Source organism: Crocodylus siamensis, chromosome 12 (assembly GCF_052110815.1).
Source record: "Crocodylus siamensis isolate JL-2025a chromosome 12, ASM5211081v1, whole genome shotgun sequence".
NCBI lineage: Eukaryota > Metazoa > Chordata > Crocodylia > Crocodylidae > Crocodylus > Crocodylus siamensis.
Genome location: NC_143406.1, coordinates 11,672,832 through 11,698,577, shown reverse-complemented (window position 1 = coordinate 11,698,577; position 25,746 = coordinate 11,672,832). Strand labels below are relative to the sequence as shown.

Here is a 25,746-nt window from a genome sequence, read left to right as displayed (position 1 = left end):
GAAACAATGAAATCATCCTGCTACAGTGCTCTCCCCAAGAAGACTGCTCTAGTAACAAACACTGTGGACTTGTTCTGAGGCATCAGTGCCCATCATCAGTCCAAGATGGTACCACTGTACCTAGGTATCCATCACTGTACAGATGGGGAAATCAAGGCACGAGAATAGGCTGGTGCCAGTTGCAACCCAATCCCTGGAGTCCCAGATCTAGCCACTACTTTCTGCAATGCTGTTTCCCAAAGGTGGGAACACAGGGCTGAGGCCTAGGCTGTGCTGAAGTCTGGCAAAACTTGGATTCATTTCCTGACTTGCAATTCCCTGCTCTCATGGTTAGAGAGCACTGCCCCCAAGGGGCCAGAAAAGCATCTCATCAGGGGCGGCCTGAAAAAAAGAGCTCTGGGGAGCAAAATGATTTATGGTTCTTGTTACTGTAGAGCAGAGCAGGATAGAGGCCCTTAGAAATGTTTCACAAGAGAGAAGAGAGGGACACTGAGAGAGCTGCCCAGCATTTATAGCATTCATGAGGCAGAGCAAGGGTTGGACAATGGTGTTAGCTACATCCCCAGGGAATTTCCTGGGATGTCCTTTCCTCTGCTCCCAAACCCCTAGACACACAGACCCCAACCAACCCTAACTCTTTCTTGTTTCAGTTTATGATACTCCACTCCCTGCCACTGCCAGTCTAGGCAGTCCCCGCTTCTCTACTCTAAGCCCTACACAGCACAAATCTCCCTGCAGAACAATGTCAGAGAGGTGGCAATGACCTGACACATCCACCTGCTGCTTCTCAGGACAGTTCTTTACCTCTTTAATCAAGATTTCTGCCACTTCCTTGTGGTTGTTGAGGGCAGCGAGATGCAGGGCGGTGAAGCCATCTTCTTTCTTGGCATCGACCAACTGCCGGGCTCTTGCCAGGATCTTCTTTATGGCACTGGGGAGACAAGAAGTAGAACCAGAGGACAGAGCATTACTTACCAGGAAGGCGAGTGATGCAGAAGAGACCAACCTGCCTCCTCTGCTCATTGTTTATGAACGCTCCTAAGATGATAAAGGAGTCTGTGGCTAAGGCTGATTGAGCTCCATCTTCCATAGTGAGTTAGGAGAGCCCAGCAAGGGCCCTTGATTTTTCTTTAATGGCTTGGGATAAGCTCACAATGTCTGTTTGTAGCTAAAGTGGCACTTCCCCTTACCTGCACAACACACCCAGGGCAAATTTAGTCCAGTCTTTCCCAGGGTTGTGCGAAACGGGTTCGATTCTCCAGCCAACCTGTTCATTTCTCCAGCCCCTGGCTCAATTTCCCAGCTCCCTGTTTGATTCCCCACCTCTCTGATCATTCCTTCAGCTTTTCCCAGGCAGTATGGCCCCTGGATCTGCATGCTGGGTTTCAGCAGGCTGCCGTTACAGGCTGGGGCTAGTGGTAGCACCACAGTCCTCCCGGCGCTTGGTGCTGGTTGCGCCAAGCAGCTGCCGCTGGCCCCAGCCTGCTGAAACCCTGCATGCAGATCTGGGGGCCATGATCACAGAGCTGGGGAATCGAACCGGGAGCTAGATGTCCATAGCAGAGCAGTCCTTCCCCCTTTCTTTCCCCTCCCTCTCCTTGTTTCCCTGCAAGCCCGGCTCCAAAATGTTTCAAAGACTTCCATTTTGATTTGGATTCAGTGTCCAAAACAAAACAGTTGCTGAAATTTCACACAGCCCTAGTCTTTCCCCTTGTTATCCTAACCAAGACTGTGGAGGAGCAGTGAGAGCTCGCCACAGGATTTGAAGTTAGGGTCAGTATGGGCAGCTGGCAGATTGGGGTGGGGAGGGAGACAGAGGGCAAGGAAAGGAGTTTTAAGGTAATAAATCTCACCCACCTATAGGACAGAGGCACAGGAGGAGTATATACTGGGGAACCTCTCCCCACATTTTAGCCCAGTAAATACAGAAGCATAAGGAACATTTTCCTTTTGCAGGAGGCAGCAAGCAGAAAAGCAGCTTGTCTTCTACCAAAGTAAAGAAGCCTCAGTGCACAGAGTCCTTTGGGAAGGGAGATTCAGCTCCTCAACATGATGACACTTAAAAGGAAAAGGACACCAAAGGCCACATTTTTTGCCGATACCAGTTCGACATAGTGCTCTCTGTTGGCTCTACAACTGCAGCTGTTCACACTAGCAGTGATTTTGGCCCAATGCACTCATCTAGTTTGGGGTATTAAATTCTATGTGGAATTTTTTACCAGATAACTGAAATAGCAGAAGAACCAGCTGATGAGTTTCTCATAGTGACAGGTTGGTTCTTTTTATAAACCATGAGAAGCAAAAAATCAGAGCAAAGTAAACAGTTTCTATGTCTTACTTTCAAGGGGCTGCATGTTTACTTTTGTTCTAGCATCAGCAATTCAGTACATTTTCCCTCCAGCTTTTCTGAAAAGTGGATACTGAGGTCTCTTCAGGGCCATACAAACTTCATAACCATCATCTCAATGAACCCATCTTTGAGTGCCAGGCATTAGAAAATGTTCTCTTGGACTTCAGAGATGTCAACAGAATTATTTTTTGTCCTTATGACATTTATAAGAATCTCTCAGTCTTGGGAAAAGATGAGAGGAAAGACTGCCATTGTCTTTGCTGGAAGGGCTTGGCTGGTACAACTCCAACTAGTGGGGATGCTATTTATACTAGTTCCCCAAGTGGAGTAAGGGACCAACAAAGGGATTTTTCTGACTGCATCTACCTTGGTGATTTTTGCTGTCTAAGAACCAGCCCTTTTACCAGAAAAACTTCCTGGTATACACTTGACCTCAGTGTCATCTGTCAACGTACATAGCTGATGCTGGGCCTGGAGTGGCACTTTTACGAGGCTCTGGCTGCCAGACAAACGTACAGAATACTAAATTGCTCCAAAGGTTTTTAATGTAGGCATCACACATGCAACCAGGAAGGCTTCCATGGGTGGTGGTGGGGAACGGGATCAGCCAGCCTGCATTTTCTGTTAAGGAACTCAGCTCTTTGAGAAAGGGATCTCCTTCCCGCACCCACAGGAGAGGAGACTCACTCTGGGGCAGGGCCAAATGGAAGGGGAAGGTCTTTTTGAGCAAGCTGAAGTCTGCTGGAGCAGGTCTGCTGCTCTGTACAGCTCCATGTCCTCAGCATTCAGGCATCCCCTCCAAAGGCTTTTCCTTCCCATCCCTTTACCCTGGGAGAACAGTGGCCTCCCAGCACATGGAATTTGCCGCTGTGATCACAGCGGTGGTGCTGCACTGATCCCCAGCAGAGCAGGGAATTTGCTTGAAGCCTTGTAACAGATGGTGACTTCCCCTATCACTGCTGATCTGCAAATGGCTCCCAGGCATCTGCCCCACCGTACATGGGGAGAGCACCCTGGCTGTCCCAGGCCACCCCATCCCTTCCCCACTCCTGTCCCAGGGACATCAGTTGCAGCCTGGACAAAGCAGGACGCAGGAAGCTTCTTGTCACTCACAGCTTGTTTCCTTTCAGAGCAGCGTGGTGCAGTGGGTTAAAGCCCTGGCGATTCTGGACAGTGAAATCAATGTTCGGTACTTCTGTGAGGATCTCAATGACGCCTTTGAAGTCTGTGGTGATGGCATAATGCAGGGGGGTGTCACCATATGAGTCCTGCCAGAAGAAGCCACAGCACAGCTCTGGTTACGTCACAAAGCCTCTGGTCAAATACACCACTCCCAAGGACCCAGCAGAGGCAAGGGGCAGAGACAGACACAAACCCTGGATCGCTCTCAGAGGATGCCAGTATAACTGTTTTGTCTGCACATTTCTCTGTGTAGCAGAATGGCTGCAGCCTGGAATACCGGGAAGGCGCAGGAGCAGAATGCTCCACACCAAAATCCAGGGTGCATTTTGCTTGTGCCATGTTCAACACAAAGGTACACCATTAAATGCTGGGCATCTAATATCATATTCAACATAAGTCAAAAAAAAGCCTGCAGCCACAAGAGGCACAAAAGTGAAATGGCCTACCGGGAGGTTAACGTCACAGCCATGCTCACAAAGGGCCCGTACCACCTCCATGAATCCTTTGTTGACTGCAACGTACAGGGCTGTGCACTTCGCATTATTCAGGAGGTCAGCGTTGGCTCCTTTGCTCATGAGCAAGCGGACGACCTCTGCTTGGTTCCTGAATTCAGAAGGAGAGAGAAACAGGATGCCAAGATCATGGGATGTCATTTCTCCTTCTCCAAGGCAACATTCTGTCTTGGTTCTTGCACTTGTTTTCTACCCCACCTCCAATTAAAAAGCTTGCCTAGTAGGAGCCCAGACTGTTATCCTGGTGAAGAGCCAGGGTAGTCATGGTCCTACTGGCCTTGATGGAGCTGGTCTGGATTGCCAGCAGAGTAGCAGAGGGCAGATTTCAGCCTTGTTTTTTCCTGTGGACTGCAAATATATTTTTATAATAGGAACCCAAGAAAGCTCCATCATCTGCTTCCTTTCACATTCCCAAATCCTCATTTAGTCCCAAGGAGACTGTACCATGGAGAACTGACTTTCCCCTGAGGATCAGTGCTTCACAAAACCACCCTGTGGCCCCTGGTATTGTAGGGCCAAATTCTGAGCTGCCATAGCTCTGTGCAGCAGTATAGACTGGGGCTGACTCCCACCTCTCTGGGCTGGTGGTTCGGCTCCAGCTCTGTCCACATTTACAGCTGAGCCTCTGGCCCTCAGCAGAGAGAATCAGTGAGGTCATGACCTGGTTCCTACCCAAAAGCTGCATAATGCAGTGCTGCATCCCCCTCTTCATCTCTCAGGTCAATGCTGGCATGAGCTTGGAGTAAGATCTTCACAGCCTCCACCCGGCCCAGGTGGGCTGCCACCTGGAGCGCAGTTCTGCCCTGGTTCTTAATGTCGACCTATGAGAGCAGAAAGAACAAGGCACAGAGTTGTTCCAGGAGACTGTGCTCCAGAAACCCCAGCTCCCAGACCCCGGGGCAGCACTGCTCTCTGTGTAACCAGATGGCAGAGTGAGTCCATGGCTAGCTGCAGTACAGTGGTGCCCAGAAGCACTAAGAGGTCCCACTGCACTGGGTGCTGTACAAATGCAAAAGAAAAAGCAATTCCTGTTCAGAGTATCCCTGGGCTGTAGGAGGACAGTACTTTGTATTGACTACAGAGCAGGGCTAGCATATACCTGGAAAGCCAGGAACACCTGGGCTCTAATCCCTCCTCTCATAACAACTCTCTCTGGGACCATGCTGACTATGTCTCCCTCTCTCATAGAGGAGGGGAAGATGAAATAATGCATAGGGCTCTGGCGACAAAGTACATGCGAAATATTTTAAGTCACTCTGGTCTCCATACTGGGTACAGTGTGTGGATGGTGAATCACAGGACTAAGCTGCTGCTACAAGATTTTTAAGGATTAAAACAGCTGGCGAACAACAGGGCGCTGTATGCGAGGCCAAGACAGGAGGGCAAGGAAGGTAATGAAATCAATGACTGGCCCAGGGGGAGTGACTGGGGAGCTGGCAAAGCCTCAGTGCCCGGGCAAGTACAGAAAAGGGAGTTTTTCTGCAGTTGATCCTATGCATTGGTCACAGGAGCAGGTCAGGCAGGGTTTCTTCTTGGGCAGTGCTGCTAAGAAAGTAGGCCAGGTGAGGAAGGATTGAGACTAACACTCCCTGTCTTTGCTTAGCCAGCTTACAATTCCATTTGTCTCTTGCCAGTTGGAACAAACTGGCCGAAGAGAAATCCAGATCTAAGGTCTTGGGATAAAGTGAAACTATTCCTGACCCCTGATGCTCACCCACTGCAGACACATTAGTCCCAGTCACAGGTAGCTGGATATTTCTTATACTCCATTACAAGTCCACTCACCATCTCTACTGGCCTGGTCAGCTTTGTGGATAGATAACAAGCCAAAATAATGGTCTGGCAAACCATTAAATCAGACCATGGCTCTCAACATTGCTGATGTCTCCATAGAACAGATTCCAGCACTGATACTGGTCCATCAATCTGCCCTCCCTGGTGACACGTGGTTATAGCAGGGTTGGGCAAAATGCAGCCCGGGGGCCAGATGTGGCCCACCAGGCTAGTCTATCTGACCTGCGGGGCCCTTAAAAAATTTAGAAAATTAATATTCATCTGCCCCTGGCTGCCTATCATGCGGCCCTTGATGGCTTGCCAAAACTCAGTAAGCGGCCCTCTGCCCAAAATAACTGTCTGCCCCTGGGTTATTGCTTCACCATAATTTATGCTCCCCTCCAAGGACACTGTGCTGAAGCATCCTGCTCTCTCCTTTCTCACCTGCAGACTCTACCCCTTGCTAAACCAGCTGGGTCCTCTTTGAGTGCAGGAGGGATCAGAGCAGAGGAGAGCTCAGCAGCCTGGCTCCTGGCTGTAGAAGCACTGCCCAAGTCATTCAGAAACACCCCTGTAGCTGTACTTGCACACCAGCCACAACCTCATACAGATTATGCATGTATTGCAGGAGGCCTCAGCACATACGCATAGAAAGAGCATCTTGTGTAGCCTCTGTCATCAGCAGATATTCGCACAGGCAGAAAGGTGTGGTGATCCTGAGATAAAGGACCTGAGGCTCAGAGATGCAATGCAATGTGCCCAAGGTCACATAGCAAGTCAGTAACAGAGGCATGAACAGAACCCCAGGATCCAGACTACGAGATCTAGGCCCTGGCTACAGGGCACATTGCTACAGTAGAATAGTTCTGCATTCATGTATATGATGCTGGGATTGGCACTTGAACAGATGTCTCCTTCTGTCACAGTCAGACAGGATTCAGGGGCTCACCAGAGGTTACAGTTCCAGCCAGCTGACAACACACAGCTCTCAGACCCCCCAACTCTCCACCCCCTGCTCTAGCCGCTGGACAATGCTTCCAGCTGAGCACCTGAGCAGACCCAGGGGAGTTCTGCCCACTGGGGAACCAGAGCCTCTCAACTCAGGGGCAGGCGCTGCAGCTGCCAGCTCTGGGCCCCCAGGGAAGCCCTGGGACTCGGCTGTCCTGCCACGCACGGCGCTTGTGTTGAGTACGAACACGCCTACCTCTGCTTTGGAGTCAGCCCTTCTGTGAAGAGAATAACTCCTGGGAGCAGCCAGCTTCAGAAACTGGCTGTGAGTACTTAACTCCAGCACGGATTTAGAGTCATTAATTTAGGCTACGAAATATGCAAATGTAATCTTCAGTTCAAGCAAAAATCACTTGCCAGCTGTTTGTAGCTTACATAAGGGTTTAGCTGCACACCCCTCTGTCCCCTGCCCCCGCCCTTTTGCAGAGGCTTTACAGCCAGGCAATAAATGCCCCCTGGACCTTGCAGGGGTCCTCTCAGCCTTGCCTTGTCAGGGTACTTCTGCACCAGGTCCCGGACCTTTGCAGCATTGCCATGTGCTGCCTCGAGGACCAAGCGCCCTGGGTGATCTGACTCTGCCTTCTGGGAGAGCAGCTTCTCCAGGATGCTGATCAGAGTGCCTGGGTAAGAATGAGAAACAGCCCCAGGTTATGCAGTGGGAACTGGCATGGAGAGCGCAGCCTGCATTATCAGTGCAGACCTTTGCTTCCCCCAATGGACAGGCTTGCATAAAGAGTGTTACAGACTTGCTATGGCCCCTGGCTACAGGCCATTGTGCCTTAGCCAGAGCCAGAGAGGCTTGTGTATTTAGCTCCAGAGATCCTAAGAACAGCCCTAAGGGTTAATTACATACATGCAACCAGTATTCTGAACATGGATTCCTGGTTCTAGGGAAAGGTGGAGTTGTAAGAAAATAAAAAAACTCATGTTCTGAAGGTGAGAGGAAAATCCTGACCACAGCACCTCAGACGTGGTCTCCATTTGTGGTGCCTGAAGGGAGCTCCAGGGGTTTGTTTCCATCAGACAGGGCAGAGCTAAGGAGCTTGGATCCAGACCTGAACCTCGCTCAAACTCAGACAAGATTCAGCACCAGGTTCCTGAATGGATCCAAATATTTCTCACAAAACTGGATGAATGCACTAGATCAGGGATGTCAAAGATACGGCCCACGGGCTGCATCTGGCCTAAAGAGCCACATCATTTGGCCTCCTCTTTTGGCCTTGGATCTCAAGTTGACCCAGATGCCATGTGCAGTGGGCACTGAAGTAGCCCTGCACTTCGGCCTGGGCCATGTGCAGCACCCAGATGGGGCCAGTCCAGGCTGAGTCCCCCAGACGCTCCCTGGGGCAGGCTGTGCCCTCACTGTGGGTCTGGAAGTAGGCACCATGTGTGGCACAGTCCTGAACCAGCCAAGACGGACACCAGATCCAGCAAGCAGGGGAGGGAGGTAGCACGGGCCCCATGCATGCTAAATGGAGCACTGCTCTGGTTGGCTTTGGACTGTATGGCATTCGGTGCCCACTCCAGCTGGTGTGGGACTTGAGTTCATATCCTGGATTGGCTGAAGCAGGCAGGCACTGCAGGGACTGGATCCAGCATATGGGAGCAGGGCATGTCCATGGGCCTGATCTCACCTGTGGGGCTAGCCCTATGCTGCTCATCTGGCTCGCAGTGCCAGATGAATTTGATAGCTTTGCTCAAGGTAGAGCATGTGTATCTATGTATGCATCTACCCCCTATGCCATCCTGCCCTCCTGCCTGCTCAAAAAAAAATCACAGAGAGGTCACAAAACATCTATGAACAGACAGAGAAAACAGAACAAGAATGCAGCCCACACAAACAGGATGCAGCATGGCTTAGGCAAAATAATGCTGTCCATAGAGAGCCTGGCAAGGGTCTGAAATCACTTTACAAACATTAACAAGTTAAATCTTCACGAATTAACTCTTACCTCCAATAAAGTAGAGCAGCATTATTATGCCCACCTTAAGGACCAGGAAACTGGGGCATGGCAGGGATATGCTATTTGCCTATGATCAAAACAGTGATCCAGTGACAACCTGGAGCAGAACAAAGAGGCCCTACATGCTGCTGTGCCGTAACTTCCCAGCTCCCCTGACTGTGCTTTAGTGGAAAGGAAGATACAAGTATTTAGGTTCCCACCTGACCTGCAGAGAAGGGCAGCCACTGTGCTACAGATCCCCAGCAGGTGTTTCTCAAGCCTAGATGGAGGGGGGCCAGGCCTCTGTGTGCCCACTCACTTTTTGACTCCTTGGCGTTTTCCGTTGTCATGAGGTTGGCATCCTCGTCTCGTTGGTAGGCTGTGAGGCAAGCTGGGTTGAAGGTCCAGGACTGCTCTCCGACAGACACCCGCAGGTTCCCATCCCCAAAGACCTTGATCACCTTGCCAATGTGCCCTAGTGTCTGCAATGAGAAGAGAGAGGCTTTAAAGACCCTGGAGTGGATGCATTTCCTGCATCTCTCAGCCAAGGCCCCATTTCTAAGGGCGTGTTCCCAATGGCCTTCCCAGCACATGAAGAGGCGCTGATCAATGACACACTACTGCTGGCAGCTCCCCTTTCGTGGACAGGTAAGTGCTCGCATCGGCTTCTTGTTTATTGGCTGTACAGCTGCCTTTCCACGCTGCAGGGGAAGAGGGTCCCCAAAGACGCAATGCAATACGTCTGGGGAGGAAGCCAGTGAAACAGCAAAGCATGGTGTACCAAACCCTACCAGACTGGGGCTCTTCACTGTGCTGATGGAGCACTCTAGACTCTGCTCTTTAGCCACAATTGGTTTGATCAGATCATTTGCTATTTGTGCTTTCCCCCCTCAGCCCTGGGAATTAAGAGGAAATAAGAGAAGGCACTAAGATTGCTTGTGCCTGGTTAATGGATTTGCATCATAAGTTCCCTGGTGACCACCTCCATGGGCAAGCTTTCCCTCCTCCCTTTTGCCCATAGTTTGAATGTTGCTGTAAGGCCATGTTGCCAATGACCAGTTATATTAAGTAACATTTCTTTTGCAAGGCATTTGCATGCCCATATGTCTCCAGGCACCAACCACTAAGAGGTGGTGAAGAGCAGGGCAGCTGGCCAGCCCAGCTGCTACTGCTAATCTGTTTTTGAAAAGTTAGCAAGTTACTGGACTGTCTCGGAGCTGGCGCGCACTCACAGGTGCCATCTCATCTGTCCACTCCCCATGACCAGCTTGCAATCGCTTCACTGTTTCCATATCATCTATCACTCGGACAACATCATCCACCCAAAAGGTGTTGAGCTAAAAGAAAAAGAAAATCATAAGCTTGGGGGGATGAAACCAGAAGACCAGCAACAAGGCATTCAAAAGAGCGCCCCCCCACTTCCAGCAAAGTCCTCAGAGCTCTACGCTTGGCAGAAACTTCACCACTTTGCTCCTTAAAATAGGCCAAGTGCAGATTGTGCAGAGCAGAGAGCTTGGAGTGGCACCATTTTCTCTGGCTGCTGCTCACCAGTGATTGTGTTTGCACAGAGGTCAGACCGGATCAGGCTGACCTCGGTTTGTGATCCTGTGCACACAGAATATCTCTGCTGTCCCGATACCAGCATTAACTCTGTTCATTACTTCCACTAGAAACGCAAGTCAGAGCTCAGCCATTTCTTTCCTTGGACAGATGATCCCTTTCCAGTGTGGGGCCTGTGGTCGTTCTGTGCCCTTCATATACATCACGTGCTGAGGTTTAAATTACCTACTTTGTCACGGCCCAGACACCCAGGGGAAGACCAGAACCCTTGACTTTAGAAACAGAGACCCAAGCCTAGAAGACCTGTATCTAGAGGAATTAGGCAGAGATGGAGAGAAGGACTCTGGAAGTGGCTGAAGAATATGGCAAGAAAAAAAACCCATGAAAACAAGAAAGAGAGAAAGAAAAATTCATTGCAGGGTGTGAAAAGTGCTCTGAAGATAAAAGGGGCTGTGTAAAGGCAGGGTATTCATTATATTGTTATTACTATTATTAGAGAAGCCAGACAGAGTAGAAGATCATTGGCAGAGACAAGGCAACAGAGCACAGAGACCCTGCGGTGAAGAGAGAGGCAGCTGAAGGATGCAAGGATGAGAGGGAGCGAGAGGCTGAGATGCCTTTGTGAGGTTCAAGCTGATGCTAGGGAGGGGAAGCCCTGGCTAAGGTGACCTGCCATCTCAGCCCTGTCCTCTCTTGGATCACTGGGTGCCAAGAATCCCTTGGGGTCCCCCTGACTGACCGGGGGGGGGGGCATGATAATTGAAGAAGGAACTCGTCAGCCCTGTACCACAGGTGTGGGCCCCTTCCTGAATTGGGGCCCAGATCTCTGCTGGCAAGAACAAATGCGTGTTGATACCATCCCTGGGTGTCTACCACGCTCTGTCTAAGCAGATGAAGAACATTCACTTCCCCAAGAGTAGGCAGGCTAAGGGTCAGGGTCCGATACCCTGACAGAGAGAGGTAAAGGGAAGTTACTGATGGGCAAAAGGGAATGCAAAGCATGTGAAGAGGCAAGGCTTAAACAGAAACTGTCAAGGTCTGGCTCCTTTTCTGTGTTCCTGCCTGTTCCTGCCTGTTCGGGGGAAAGTGCTGTCACTGAAATAACTACAACAGTTCCCCAGCTAATATGCTGGTTGGTCACTGGTGTAAAACAGGAATTAATACATACAGCCCCCATGAAACTGCAGATTCCCACCCCATTGCTCAATCTTCAGTTTCACAATGTCATCGTTCCACTCAACCTCCAGTAACCGAGGAGTCAGCCAAGGGTGAAGGGGCCTTGACTTTCCAATGCAAAACCAGAGAGGAATATAATCAGGCAAGAAGTCTTCTAGCCCTTTGTAAAAAGTCATAAGGAAGCTAAGTCACATTCGAGCCTCATTCCCAAACTTTCATTTTGCAGGTCACCTGCACGGAAAGGTCTGAAGGAGCTGTAAGAAGACACTTGCCAGGTATGATAAGCCAGGTATGACATTTCACCTCCAGTGCAGCATAGCAGCCTTTAACCTAGATCCTGTACTAAGCCAACAGCAGTTCGGCTACCAACTCCTGCAAGGGCAGCATTAGACTTTATTTGATAAAGGTATTTTGTCTGTCAGTGACCTTTCAGCTGTGTGAGTGGCAGAGACCAAACCGTTTGTTCTCAGGAAGGTGCAACCTTCCTGCTCCTTTGCCTCTGATTCAGAAGATTTTGGCTGCAGAGCCAACCTGTGCACAGCTCCTAAAAGGCTGCTGAACAGAGAGGAACCTGCCCCTAACTCCCATGTTTCTCCTACCCATATCAGCCTCCTGCTGTAGGAGCTGGGTGTTAGGGTCATGCCATTCCAGTTACCAGCCTCTCTCTTCCCCTTGAACACCAGCCTCTTAGCAGACTTCAGCTCAAAAAACCAAGGTTTTATCCCAGTGAAGACCTAAAGAACTCAGCGGTCACAAGGTCGGCAATGGTTATTCTTGGCCTCACAAGGAATGAATGGCTGACCCTGCTCTCCACCCGCCCTTTTCTTTGGCACCTGACCAAGACCAACCAAGTCATCCCCCGCTGCTGAGAGAGTGCATGTCAACCTCTGCCCAGCTGTTTGTCCTGGCCAGGCTCACACAGCAGCACTCACTTTGGTCAGGGCTCCTGGGTGGAAAGTCCATCGGGTCTCGCTGTTGAACTGGACCCTCACATCCCCTCGGTCTGTGATCCTGTGCACAGTGCCTGTCTGGCCAATGAACTTGAAATGATAAGGAGAAAAAGAGAATAGAATAAATGCCATTGCTTTATGGAGGGGAAGGAGCCTCTCCAAGGAAAAGAAGTCTGCCACCTAAAATTAGCTATTGTCTCCATTCCAATTCACAGGCTGAATTTAATGAGGATGCAGCCATGTGCTCATTCATGAAAGGAGATGACTCCTCATTATAAAAAGAAAGCTGGGCTTATGGGTGGAGGGGGCAGAAATCAGTGCCTGCAAAACAAGGTAGAACATTACCACTACCTGCAACAGCTGGTGCAGATGAGCAATGACTACAGTGAAGTGCAGCAATTTAACATCAGAGAGAAAATGCAGTGGAGGGAGGGGTATGGGCAGCACAGGGGAGCTCCTACCCTGCTGTAGCAAGAGACCTTTCCATTTCAATTATCACGGTGCGAGTCTGACTTACAGAACCTGTCAGCAGGCAACAGCTCTGAGACAGCTCCACAAATGTGCCAAAGAAAAATCAAACTGACTACAGCTCTATGAGTTTCATCAGCTAGATCCAAGTTCTGCATCAAGCTATGGAAGTCATCATACATTCAGGTTGAACGAGGGTGGGGTGGCCTGTATTAGCCCCCACAGCAACACTTTAGCCTGCATTTCCAGGGGCAAAACAGCAGCTGGCATAAACCGTCGCCTCTCCACGGACGGAGTTATGGAAATTTACATTATTTGGAAGTACTTCCTCCTCCATGTTGTCCAAAAGAGGGACTGATTAGTAAACAACAGAGCTTGTCAAGCTGCATAGCAATGAATGATGAAGGGATGTAATTTGACCGAGTGCCTTTTGGCGCTAGTTAGAAAAAAGACTGCTCACCTGTACAAAGCTACAGCTTATTTATGTCAATGTTTCAGCAAAAAATAAATAATGGGGTTTCTCATCCCAAAGCTTCAATGGGGTTGCATCAACTTGTATCACACCTGCCTTGTGCATGATGCCCTGGACATAAATGTGATATATAAGCACCCTGTGTCCTCTTTTATTCCAAATCCCCCTCTCCTCAGCGAATTACCTTCATTCAGTTCCATCACGCAGACCTCTGGAGAGACTGCCCAGCATCAGAACTAGGATGAATTTCATTTATACAGGAGAGGTCAATGAATATTACTGCCCCACACTAAATTTACTGCTGAAGAGTGACACTGCTCAGACCCCTTCTTCAAGGTCTGATGGTCTATTTACTAAGGGAACATTATCTTTCTGGCAGCCTCTGCTGAATATTAAATCTAACTGAACAGACTTGTCAGGGCAGGTAAAGGATAGATTTCCCCATTTAACTCAATGGCAACTGATTAATTTTGCATTCAGCGTGCATGTGGGGACCTTGAAGCTGAACATTATACCCGAGGGCTGACTGGTCTTTAGATTCTGATTTGTAAATCCCAGAGGAGATTTGCGGATCTGCCTTACTCAGGGCTGCAGTTAGGCCCTGGCTTTCACTGAGTACAATGGCAAGACTGACAATCATGGCCCTGAACCCTGGCCTCATAGAATAGATGCAGAACTGCTGAGCAGCCCATTTCCCAGTCGGCTGGAGACAAAGGTGCTCAGCACCTTGGAAGATGATGAGAGTTCAGTGAGGGTGAGTAGCTTTTGGCATGTAAGGCTGAAGGTTTTGGCTAGTGGCCCAGGCCTCTGAACAACTAACTTGTGCGAGCAGACTTTGAGACTAAGAAGGTGACTAAGGGATCACTCGCAATGAAAAGGTTGCAAGATCAGGCATTTTTAAGTCAGGGATGACAAATTCACCCCGGGCCCCAGGGTGATTTGAGCCACAGGGGCTCCTCCCAGGCTTAATCCATGGGTCCAGCAGCAACTGGAGTGGGACTGCATTCAGGCAGTGGCACACGCCTAGGGACAGACAGCAGCACAGGGCCACATTCGGGAAGCAGCATGGGTCCAGAGGCAAGCAATGGCCCAGGGCCACATTTGGGTGGCAGTGCAGAGCTCTGGCTGGCCAGCAGCATGGAACTGGAGCTGGACTGGGGCTGCAGCAGCATGGAGCTGCTTTTGAGCAGCAGCATGGATCCAGAGATGCAGAGCAATGCAGGGCTGCATTCAGCAGCAGCGCAGAGCTGGAGGGAGGGCTGCTAAGGATGGCCAAGCCCCCCAAACTTCCAGCAGCCTACCAGGTGGGCCACACAGAATGGGTCTAGAGCCTGTGTTTGGCACCCTTGCTTTGAAGTGATTCTTCTGTTTCCCCAGTAATGACAACATTTACTAGCAGTCGCTATTTTCTGACAGGTTGCAAAGTCTTTGAGCTTTCTTGCTCAGTCTGCCACAAATGGAATTGTATCTGGAATGACTCTAATTGTTCCATTAACTAGGCCCATTTACCCTGACATGTTATCTACAGTCCTGGTACCTACAGCCTGAGTTTCTGTAGACTACAACAAGGGACAACAGACTGGTTCATAAAACAAAGATTTAAAAACAGGCTAAGCCCTGGGAGGAGCATACAGATAGCGAATCTCTAGCTACAGATTTACAAGCACCTCCAGCACCCTGGTACTGAAGAACTTTGATATTACATGTGCTCCGCTTGACTAGAGGGTAGTATGCCACATGCATGGAGGTCCTAGCAATCTCCTATGGTACGACAAAAGCACGAGGAAGGGAGCGGTACATTATCTGAGGGAAGCAATGAGCAGAAGTGAAGGCAATCGTACCTCAGCCATTTTAGGGTTCCAACCCCCATGTCCCTCTTGCATCTCTCGCAAGATATCGACGTCCAGCAAGCACTTCACTTTGTCACCGTGCTGGAAAGGGTGCCGAGCCGTGCTCTCTTTCTTCTGCAGTTCAGCTGGCTTTCCTGAACAGAAGGACAGCCCCCAAAATGCACCCAGAGTTAGCTACCTCAGCTATTTGCTCCTTTAACATCCATACGACTGCTTTAAGTATGTCTGAACTGGGGAATGAGGAAAGGGAGCAGGCGGGGAAGAAAAACTAGCCCCCTTTACTCATGAGGCATGAGTTAAATTATCTGCTGGGACAACAGGAGCTTCCAAAAGCAGTTTCACAAAGTTGGGCTGGCAAGGCAATGTTTCACTGTCTCCACAAACCCTTTCTATCAGTGGGACTTGGTGTGGACATTTAGTTTGAATACCAAGCAGCCACAGCACCAGAGGGCTGGGCTGGATGTCCCAGCTAACCCATTAGAACATGGTGTTACCAAAAAGTTCTTTTAAATGCCGCATATTATAGGGAAACCTTAGGCATCCAACTTTTCTCTACCAAAGCAGGACAACTCAAGTGCCACGTTCTCGGAAATGGTCAATTCTGGCAGATTCTTACGAGATGCCCAGAGCCCAAAGTCAACTTGCCACGTACCTAATTTTGGGAGATGCTCTTTGTAGTAAAAGCCACCCAATGCTTCCACAATGCACTTGAGGTCCACCTTGCCCTTGTGTCCAACACGGTAAACATTTGTGGTGCTATCAGTCCATGTGACACTGGCCACACTTCGGCTAGTCTCCACATCCCAGCCACGAATGTCCATCACTCTCCCGGTTTTGCCTTCACCACCTGATTGAAGAGAGAAACAAGGTGACTAACTTTCATTTTCCACAGAGCTCTCATAGACTGAAATTCACTGTCATTCAGCAACAGCTCAGTCACCCGGACTAGGACCTCCTAGCTTCTCTATGGCCCTCTAAAGAAGTTAATTGATTCCTCATGAGAGACTACAGCTAACTTGATCTCCCTTTCATGGGTAGGGATGCTGAGACGAAGGGTCTCTGGGCTCCACCTGTGGCTACAGAGGGAACCCTGTCACAGCAATAGCAATTTTCTGAGCCTAATCCTGTGGTCAGACCAATTCTGGCCCAGTGTGGTAGTACAGGACAGAAAAAAGAGATTAAATACCATCAAGGCTACCCCTTCTGGCCCTTCATTCTCCCTTACAAGGTACGCACAGCAGTCCTTTCCAGCTGGCAGGGATGAACTGAACATTTGGATTATTATTTTTTTCTAATTTCTATAAAATGAGGGCACTGATGGTACCAAGATGCTTATGGCAGGACAGTGAAGTGATGAGCTGGGTTGTGTGTGTAGATAACAATTTAACTCAGCAGAATCTAATTAGTGAAGTTGGGAGTTAGCCTGGACACTGGGGCTAGGCTGCCTGATTCCACTGGAACTGCCAGAGGATGTTTTTAAACGACTGCAGCTGACCAGAGCTTTTAAGCTAGAAAGACAGGTAAGGTCTCTGCTGCAATCTTTTTAAATAAATACACTGAAACAGAGAGACAGACTGGGCCAAAGCAAACTTGTCTGTGCTCCAACAGTCCTACCACAGAGCAGAGGGCACTGAGCCAAGCGCTGACAGGCAGGCCGGTGAAGCTGGCTGGGGGATTTCTGCAAGGCCGTGCACAGGACCCCAGCTCCACATACCCAGGGCAAGCAGTTTAGCAGGCAGCACATCTGCTGCCTATAGCAGCATCCCCCTTCCACGCTTCCCTCCTTAGGGGCATCACTGGCAAATATCTTACCACCTTAAGCTTCACACATCTCATGCTGCAAAGGGCACAAGCATCTGAAGCTGAGCTCCTGGAGACCCTGGTCTCACCAGGCAGACAGAATCCTGACATGAGATACTTCAGCACAGAATATGGAGGCGAGAAGATGCACTTTACAAGGGGATCCTTTAAAAAGCTGCTGGTGCCCCATTGAGGCAGTGTATAGCATGAGGGTGCCATGCTGTGGCATGTTAGAAACATGGTACTTCTTTCGGTTCCACTTAGTTCTCTTTCCCTCCCTCACCACTCATCAAGCACATACATAGACGCATGGTTGTTTCAGTGGTTGCTCATCCTTAGAGGAGCAGGCACTCAGGCATGCCAGCAAGGCTCCCAGGTTGCAACTGCCTGCACAGCTCTTGGATGTCCTGATGGAAGGTGTTACTTTTTGCACCAACTGCACTCCTATATAGGGACCTAAATCCGCAATGCAGGTCATGCCCACTGGCCATTCAGACTCTCCTTGCCATTGTACCACTGATCAAGGAGACTGTTAACTTCAACGAGAGTGCAGCACCTAGCTTCCCTTGTGACTGAGAAGAACAGACAATATTCAGCTCTATATGGCAGCCACACTCCAGTGCTGCCATTTGAGCAGCCATTGCAGCTGGTATTCAGTAAACTGCAAAGCACGTGAGATGATGACAGTGCTTGTAAGATGTAAAGTCTGGAAGAGCTTCCACAATTAGAACAGATTCCCTAGAAAAAAGGTAGCTAGTAACAATATTCATGTCTGAAAGGTCAGCCGAGCCCCAAGTGCAGCCGGCTGACGATTTCTCAGGGAGGGGGGCTGCATCCAAAGAGGTCAGCCCTGTGGGTCTTGTGCATTCAGGAGCAAGCAGTTGGCACCAGCCCACCGGAGACAGACTGCAGCATAGTGCGGACAGCAGGATCATAATCCAGGCCTCCGGTGAAACCAGCAAGCAGCAAACTAACCCACGGCAGTATGAGGTCAAAGATAAAGGCTTTAATGAATAAGTGAGTGCACGTCCAGACTAAAACTCAGTGAGCAGTGTTTGATTTCTTGCTGTCTGAGATTCCCTCTGGGACACTGGCCAAGCCAGTTCACCTCTGTGAGCATCCATCTTTGTCCCATAAAACAGGAGGGCTGATCCTTCTCTTTTCCCACTCCCTGCCTATTTGGTGTGTTGTTCCCCAGCTCCATGTGCAGGAGTCATCCCCTTCTTCCAGGCATGACAGAGCCAGCCAGGATGTTTTCAATGAAATATGTTCTTTACTGGAAAACGTCAATTTATTGAAACCAGATGGAACAGGATGGTTTGAGGACACTTCCAAGGAGTGAACTCTCTGTGGTCTGGGGTGGCTTTTCTGGTCAGATGCCCTGCTCTGGCAGACCCAACAGCCGGGTGGCTAGGACATACTCCTGGAATGAGGGGGAATGACAGAGCAAGGACTTGAACCTGGGTTTCCTGCATCCCTAGAGAGTGCCCCACCATTAGCATACTGGCTATACTGGGGCTGATTCTCTTTCCCCCGCTCCCCTTTTTTGGAACAAATAAACAAACCCAAGCTCTGCAAGGTCTTGGATTCTGCCCAATGCAGAGCAAGAACATTTTTTTGAAACCCAAAGATCCTCACCGGTTGGGGAAACCATTCTGCTCCAAACCTAGTGCTAGCACAGGGTGCCTCAACTTCTCCTAGGACTCTCCACACTCCACTGTTGAGTGACTGGCAGTGACATGCTGCAGCCTGGTGGAAGCTCCTGGCAGAGATGCTAGACTCAGGGAGAACAGCAGTAGCAGAGTGCTGTCAGGGAGGCTTCATGGCGTGGCACACATGCAAAGTGGGTATCTTAGGCTGTCTCCTTGCTGGCTGGCCAGGATCAGCTTTCAGAGGGGCAAGGACAGGATGGGAGAAGGAGGGCAGGGAGCTGTGAAATGGGGCAGAAGAGGGGCATTTCAAACACAGAGGAGGATCCTTCCTGCTTTAAAAGTTTTCATGAAGCTGACTCTCAACTCAGTGAGGAAAACAAGAGTGCTGGCTTTACCACCAAGGAGACTTAGAGCTTTTTGATGGGAATAACAAGGGAGACTAACCCAGCCAACACCAGCTTCCCTTCTGCCCAGCATGGTGACTTGGACAGAGAGGGATGGCCATGCATTGGAGAGTAGCAGGGATCACTGAAGGAAGCAAATATACCTCCCTGGGCTGGTATCACCATGCTGAGGTGGAGGCAAGGAGGTCCTACAGCAGTGAGATACTCACCTGGTAAATGCAAATGTGTCACTGGTGTGTCTGGCACTTACAAACAAACCGCCACGGGGCCTGGACCCCGAGCAGCTGCAGCTGGACAGGACAAATGGGGCTGGGCTTTCTCAACCTCATCTTGGGCCTTGACTAAAGCCACTGGCTCTGCTCTGCATTCAGGCCCTTTCCTATAAAGGAGGTGGTTAACACTGGCCCAGATTTCATTCCAGTAGCATTCGGGCTCAGGCCGGGGATAGAAACATGCACAGACACACATTTGGTAAAAGGTGCAAGCTGCTTAGGAGCTAAGGCAGTTGCCAGAACCCAGGCCAGCTTGGGAAGAGCCAAACAAAGCATGGAGGGAAGTTTGGTTAATCAGCACGTTCTGCAGCAGCCCATGCTAATTTCTGCAGAGGGCTTCAGGCAGCAGCAGGGGGGAAAAAAAAGCCACAAAGCAAAATTAAAAGCAAGGCCATTAAATTACTAAGTGTTGCACTCAGCTACCGTTGCTCTAATAAGACACGTGAGGCTGAGGGATTAATTACGCTGCTCACCAGTGCCCCCAACAAAGTTTACAGGACTCTTTACTGGCTCTATTTACATGTGTAACCAGACTTGTATGGCAACACATGGAAACCATTGTGATCACAGGAAACTGGGGTCAGAAGGCTGGGTGCTGAGCTGCTGTATGGAGACAGAGCTCCATTGGCATCAAATGAAGCATCACTGATCCTGGCCAGCTGAGGGGCTGGCCTGCCTTTCTCCTCACCTCACCTTTGTTTTGCTCACATTAGCGCATTCAGGTCTCAGCTGCCCTGAGCTCCACAGCTCTCATCTATGCAAATATCGAGCTTGTCTCAGACAGGGCTGGCTTCTCTGTATTAGACACGAGCCCCGTTTCCCTTCAGATTCCAAGTGTGTACAGCCTCCGGCACCCACCGCAGATCCACCGCCAAAACAGACTCAGGCTCAGGAAGAAGGCTTTACAGCTAAGTCACGTGGAGGAAAACAAGCCTGATCCATGCAGGGCTCCGAGACGGGAACATACAGGGGAGATCTTGCAGCCTTGCTGCACAGAGGGCCTGAGCCAAAGGCCATTGACATTAATAGAAAGATTCCCATTGACCTCACTGAGCTTTGAACCAGGCTCACTAGAAGTGCAGCCTTCTTGCAGGCAGAGTTGGAAGACATACGTGGCAGTGGGGGGGGTTCTTGTCCCCTTGCAGCATCAAGTCTGTAGTTACAGTTCACAGAGAAAGCAGAAGTCATCCTGCACTAACTGCTGTCAACAGATTCCCTCAGTGATACATGGGGGACTGCTGCCCCATTAAAAATAAACAAACAAACAAATAAATAAAATCAAAGGACCAAAAATTAAGAGACCTCAGAGAACAATGCTAATTCCTACTGCGAGTGCCAGCTCTCTGAGGCACAGAAAGGGACTCTAGGCTCTATCAGGTATTGTGTATTTTTGCAGCTCTGTATAAATGTCCAAGACTGCCTCTGCTTCCCCATCTATCAGCCATGGGGTACCTCAGAGACAGGCTAGGAGCATGAGCTCATGAATGCCTGCATGCTGCCTTAATACCATAAGACAAAGTGCCAGATAAGTGTCTCTACACGAATACAAGCAAATAAAGAATAATTAGAGCTCCTCATAAAACAATCTGCAGCGTCTGAGTGACCCCAGCAAATTCCCTGGCTGCAGCATGCATTTATGATGAGCACTTTAGCAAAATCAGTGTTTTTACAGTAGGATATTTTTTTCTTTTTTCATTTGAAAAAAAGCAAAACTGCAATCCCTTACCATCCTGATTGCCCCATTCCCAGTCTGGACCACGGACTACCTTAGCCCCCTGGAAGGTGCCCTTTAACTGGATACGAGTCAGGTTCTGTCGTGGATTCACTAGGACCCTGTAAAACAAAAAGCAGAGAAAACAGACCCAAGGGTTATTATTTCCACTGCGGAAAGATGGAGTCCAGAACAGCACCCACCAAGCGAGAGCTATGCACACACACAGAGCAAGGCCTGGGCTGGGTTGCAAAGGGCTTACGCTCTAAACACTCAAGCAGGACAAAAACCTGGGTGGAAACAGACACAACATACAAAGGCTTATTCTGCAAGCTGATCTTAGACAATGCTGTGGTCCACTGAAAGCACAGGCCAGTGGTTAAGATGATAGCTGAGAAGGCCTCAGCTGGTCCAGGTTAAATGCTCTGCTCTTCCATTGAGTTTCTCTGTGACATTGGCTGATGGACCAGTGAGGTTACATCTAACATGGGCTCTTTTGCTAGTAAATCCAGCACATCTGACGGCTCGCATCTACACAGCAGGCTGCAGGAGCTAGATTACTGTGGCTAGAAAGCTACCAGAACCTGAGCCACCTTGGAAATCTCTATGCTACACTACAGACCTCAGCCCAGATCTGTCTAGAGGGCCCTTGGTTGAAGATGATATCTACAGTGGTCAGGTCCTGTTGAAGCACCTTCCAAGTGCCATAACTCTAGGCTGCCTCAGCTATTCTAAAACAGTGTTCTCCTGCACAGAAGACTTTGATTTCACAAAATCCCCTGAGCATTCAATACCCTGCTTTCTCTAGTTGGGGGAAGGGGGGCCAACAGATGGGTATTGCAAAGGTACTGCAATCCATATCCTTATTTGCCTACCTCCTCTTGCCAGGCTCTCTGCAGTGCCCAGAGTGTGTGAGAGAGGGTGGGCACTGAGATCTGAATGCATTCTTTATCCCCCTCCAGAGGGAGAAGCTTGTGACTTGGATGGATACATTTCTTATGCTAGAACCTGGAGCTGGTGTTTTAACAACCCACTGAAGCCTGGACCTTTTACCTTCTTCAGCTTGTTACTGGATCTCCTGTGACTTGTGCACTGTGCATCCTAATGTGTTTGTAGAGAACAAAGATATTTGCTCGCGTGCACACACGCACACACACACCACACACACACACACACACACACTCCTGCTAATCGGCGGCTTTCCACTATTCGGACTGTAACCCCATAGGGAGAAGATGCAAAGGAATCATCAGACAAAAGATAGCTAGCAGCTGCCTCTGCTCGGGGGCAATCAAGAAGTGGTGGCACACCCCAGCTCCACCACAGCATTTGTCTGGACCATAACCCTGCCTTATACTTGCCCAGAAATAGCATTTATCTGTGTACTATGTGCCTGACAGCACAGCATTGTGCTGCTTTTTAACTGGCTTTTGCTAAATATCATTTTTTTACTGACTTACTGAAGCATTTCATCACCTAGGCAAGGAGTATTTGATGAAAATGGTGCTTTTTTCATCAGGCATTGCCTCCTCCACTACAACAGGAAGGGAAAGGCAGAGTGTTGTTGTAAGGCACTGGGCTAGGGTTCAAGTGAGCCAGATTCTGGGTTCAGGTTCCCTGAGTGTCCTTCATCTCACTGCGCCTGGAGGTCTCTTAGTAGAGCTGGAATGATACTGCTTCCTTTCTTCCCTGCCCTCTTCAATGTAAGGATCATCTCGGACTACGTGCTGGCACAGCCACTAGCACAGTGGGGTTCTGCTCATAAGATTTAAGGAGACAGTCAAAGAGAGTCATAAAAAGAGCTACCCTCTCTTGCTAAAAAGCTCAGTTTAAGCAAGCCAGACATTGCTCAAATAGCAGGGAAACCACTGTCTTCTATGAGATTCTTGTTACATTTTCCCTTTAAGTATAATCACAGCACAAGAGGTATTTCACATCCATAAGGATCTGATGTGCTAGTGGCTCCTTTCCAAGGGGTTTTGTAGGCTGTTAACCAGCTAAGAGGAAATGAAGCTGACAAAATAAAACAGGCTGCGTTTTAAGACCCAAGACGGCCTGCAGTTAGTCTTGTATTATTTATACATACAGATCCCACCGAGTCACATTTATCTGCTGGGGTCTATCTTTAAATTCAAAATGACTAGGGTCGCCCCCTAACCTTCACTGCTAGCAATTAGGGATTCACTTGACTCCAAAGCGCAATCTGTGGTGAGACGGCAGAGATCTCCTGCCCAAAGCTGGGAGACACAATAGGCACAAGCAGGGAACATTTGGAATGAATGGGACATTCACTATAACCTACCCCTATTTATTTTTTCATTTCAAATTTTCTCCCTGCTCTATTTACACCTCTGAAATCCAGAGCTACCTCCCAATCAACCATTTAAAAAAAAGTCAAGTCTTTTTTCTGGTAACAGGTAGTTCTTTAAATAAAGGTCCAACAAAATTACAGTGGGAGTCATGCATGAGAAAGCTCTAAAGTGATTGTCTGGGACAAGAGGATGGCAGACAGGAAGCAGGCTCTGATGCACAGATGTCACTGAAGAACACACTTTAACTGCTTCAGTCTTGGTACAAACAGCTCATCACTCTTCTCTTTCAATTAACTACTACTGCTCTCAGTAAATAGTTAGATACATTAGCACCCTCCCTAACGCCACTCTTTAATTGACAACCTTCAGTTCTTGGTAGAACAGATTTTTTTTTGTCATCAGTTTTGTGATGTGGGATCTGGAACAAGAGGGATGAGAAGTGTGTGCCCACTCAGAAAAATGATACATCTTAACCTCAGCAGCCTTGCAAACCTCAGGGCTCAGATCTAGTCACAAACACTAACTTGGACCTTGTAAAACCCTGGAAGTATTGGAGAAAGTCACTATCAAAGCAGGACTGGAAGTCTGCTGTGCCCCAGGAATACACATCCTGCTCAATGAAAATGGTAAACCCACCTTTAACTAAACAGCTGGAGAACAATCCCCCCTCTCACTTCACATCATGAAAGCAAGAACTAAGCTTGCGACACAGAAAATGAAGAGAGCTGAATACACAGGGGCCCTTCAGGACAGGGGCAGGATCTCAGCTGGCGCATACCCCACGGCTCTATCAGGGCTCCTGGAAGCGTCACAATTTTGTGCTAGTGAAGAGACCACGGAGACCTTAATTAGCACTATTGTGGGGTTAATAATCTCCCTTTACAAGTTTCGTACTGCAGAACTACTAGTCACCTCCTCCCACGTGTTGTTTTTTCCTTTTGGAGCAGAAGTCAAAGTCCAGGTTAAGAAAGATTTCCAAAGCCAGGCTGCCCAAAGTTAGGCTCCTAAATCCATATTCCATTGAACTCAATGGGAGCTTGCTTCTATACAGTACTTTTGAGAGAGAATAAAAATGAAGCTACTCTTGTTAAATGCCTATATTTAATCCAGGAGCTTAACCTTGGGTAACCAGCTTTGTAAAATTCAGCCATAATCTGTGCTGTTCTACAGAGCAACAGCATGGCCTCCCCCAAAATACTATATTCAGTTCAAGTTGCTGCAGCTCAGGTAGTTCAGGTGAGCCCATCTTTGAAAGGAGACTGCAAGGAGAGATAAGGAGAATGAGAAAAGGGCTGGAAAGGCTCTCATGTAAAAAAGAAACTAAAAAGATGGGGATTGTTTCATTTAGGAATGGGCCAAAATTTGCAGGACTGAATAAATATAAAATAGCCTCAGTTATTCCTGATCTGAGAGAAGTCATACAAGGAATTTCTGCTTTGTCTCCAACACAAAAACAGGTAAATGCTAAATGAAATGCAAACATGGCAGATTCAAACCTGATAAAAGAAAACATATGATGCATAACAAGGCTGCCAACCTCTAACTATGAAGAATTAGGAGGAGATTTTTATGGGTGGACAAATTATCCCCACATCTGCCACCTGTGAGGAGGATTCGTTCCCTTCCTCCAAAGCAAGCAGTGATAGTCACCGTCAGGGCTGGGATACTTGATGAGGAGGATGGTGGATCTGAATTAGTCTGGTGACATGGACATTTCTGTTATTAGGTCATTCAATTTTTTTTTTTCCTGGAGCAAGGACAGTTCACATTCATAAATGAAGAACAGAAAATTTGTTTTAAAATAAACATAAATCCCATGCCAAGGGAAAGTATTGCACATCGGAGCTGAAATCACCTAACTCAAGAATAACTGAACTAATCCCTGTACAGTGCAACAACACTTCAGCCTTTCACAGCAACGGGATCAAGATAGAGTCTAGGGTAGAAATGGTTGCTTTTCTGTGCTACAACACTGAAAAAAAGTCCTACCTTTGCAGAAGTCCTCAGCAATGAAGAACAAACTACTTCCACTTTCCAGTAAATAGCACCCAGAGCTACCAACCCTGGGAACATGGGAAGTCAAGTGTGCCACCTCTCAGGAGGAAAGAAACTTTTGGCATGTCAGCTAATCATTCAGGGGTACTAATCTTTCCATTCTCCCAGCGCTTGCCTGCCTTGTCTATTAGGGCAAGTGCTCTGAGGCAGAACCCATCTCTTACTCTATATTTCTAAACAAAGCCCAGATCTTAACTAGGGTTTCTGGGCACTACTGTAAAACAAGCAATACTGGTGCACCGTCACACAAAAAACAGTTGTCTGCTTCTCTTCTTGGAAAGAGAAGAGGACAATCC

General features: G+C 48.8%; 1 protein-coding gene across 8 annotated transcripts in view; it reads right to left on the bottom strand.

Annotated features, from left to right (window-relative positions):
* MIB2 (MIB E3 ubiquitin protein ligase 2) overlaps positions 1-25,746 on the bottom strand; it is an 86,611-nt gene that overhangs the window by 6,223 nt on the left and 54,642 nt on the right. For 7 of the 8 annotated variants that reach the window (XM_090023764.1, XM_090023759.1, XM_090023763.1 and 4 more), the window contains 11 exons: positions 21,099-21,205; positions 15,897-16,091; positions 15,236-15,378; positions 12,437-12,544; positions 10,001-10,105; positions 9,088-9,250; positions 7,312-7,445; positions 4,717-4,865; positions 3,979-4,135; positions 3,464-3,618; positions 805-931 (listed from right to left, as the gene is read on the bottom strand). In XM_090023764.1, the coding sequence (XP_089879890.1) occupies positions 805-931; positions 3,464-3,618; positions 3,979-4,135; positions 4,717-4,865; positions 7,312-7,445; positions 9,088-9,250; positions 10,001-10,105; positions 12,437-12,544; positions 15,236-15,378; positions 15,897-16,091; positions 21,099-21,205 (1,543 nt within the window). The remainder of the gene's footprint in view (positions 1-804; positions 932-3,463; positions 3,619-3,978; positions 4,136-4,716; positions 4,866-7,311; positions 7,446-9,087; positions 9,251-10,000; positions 10,106-12,436; positions 12,545-15,235; positions 15,379-15,896; positions 16,092-21,098; positions 21,206-25,746) is intronic. The other variant, XM_090023758.1, reaches the window with a different exon arrangement.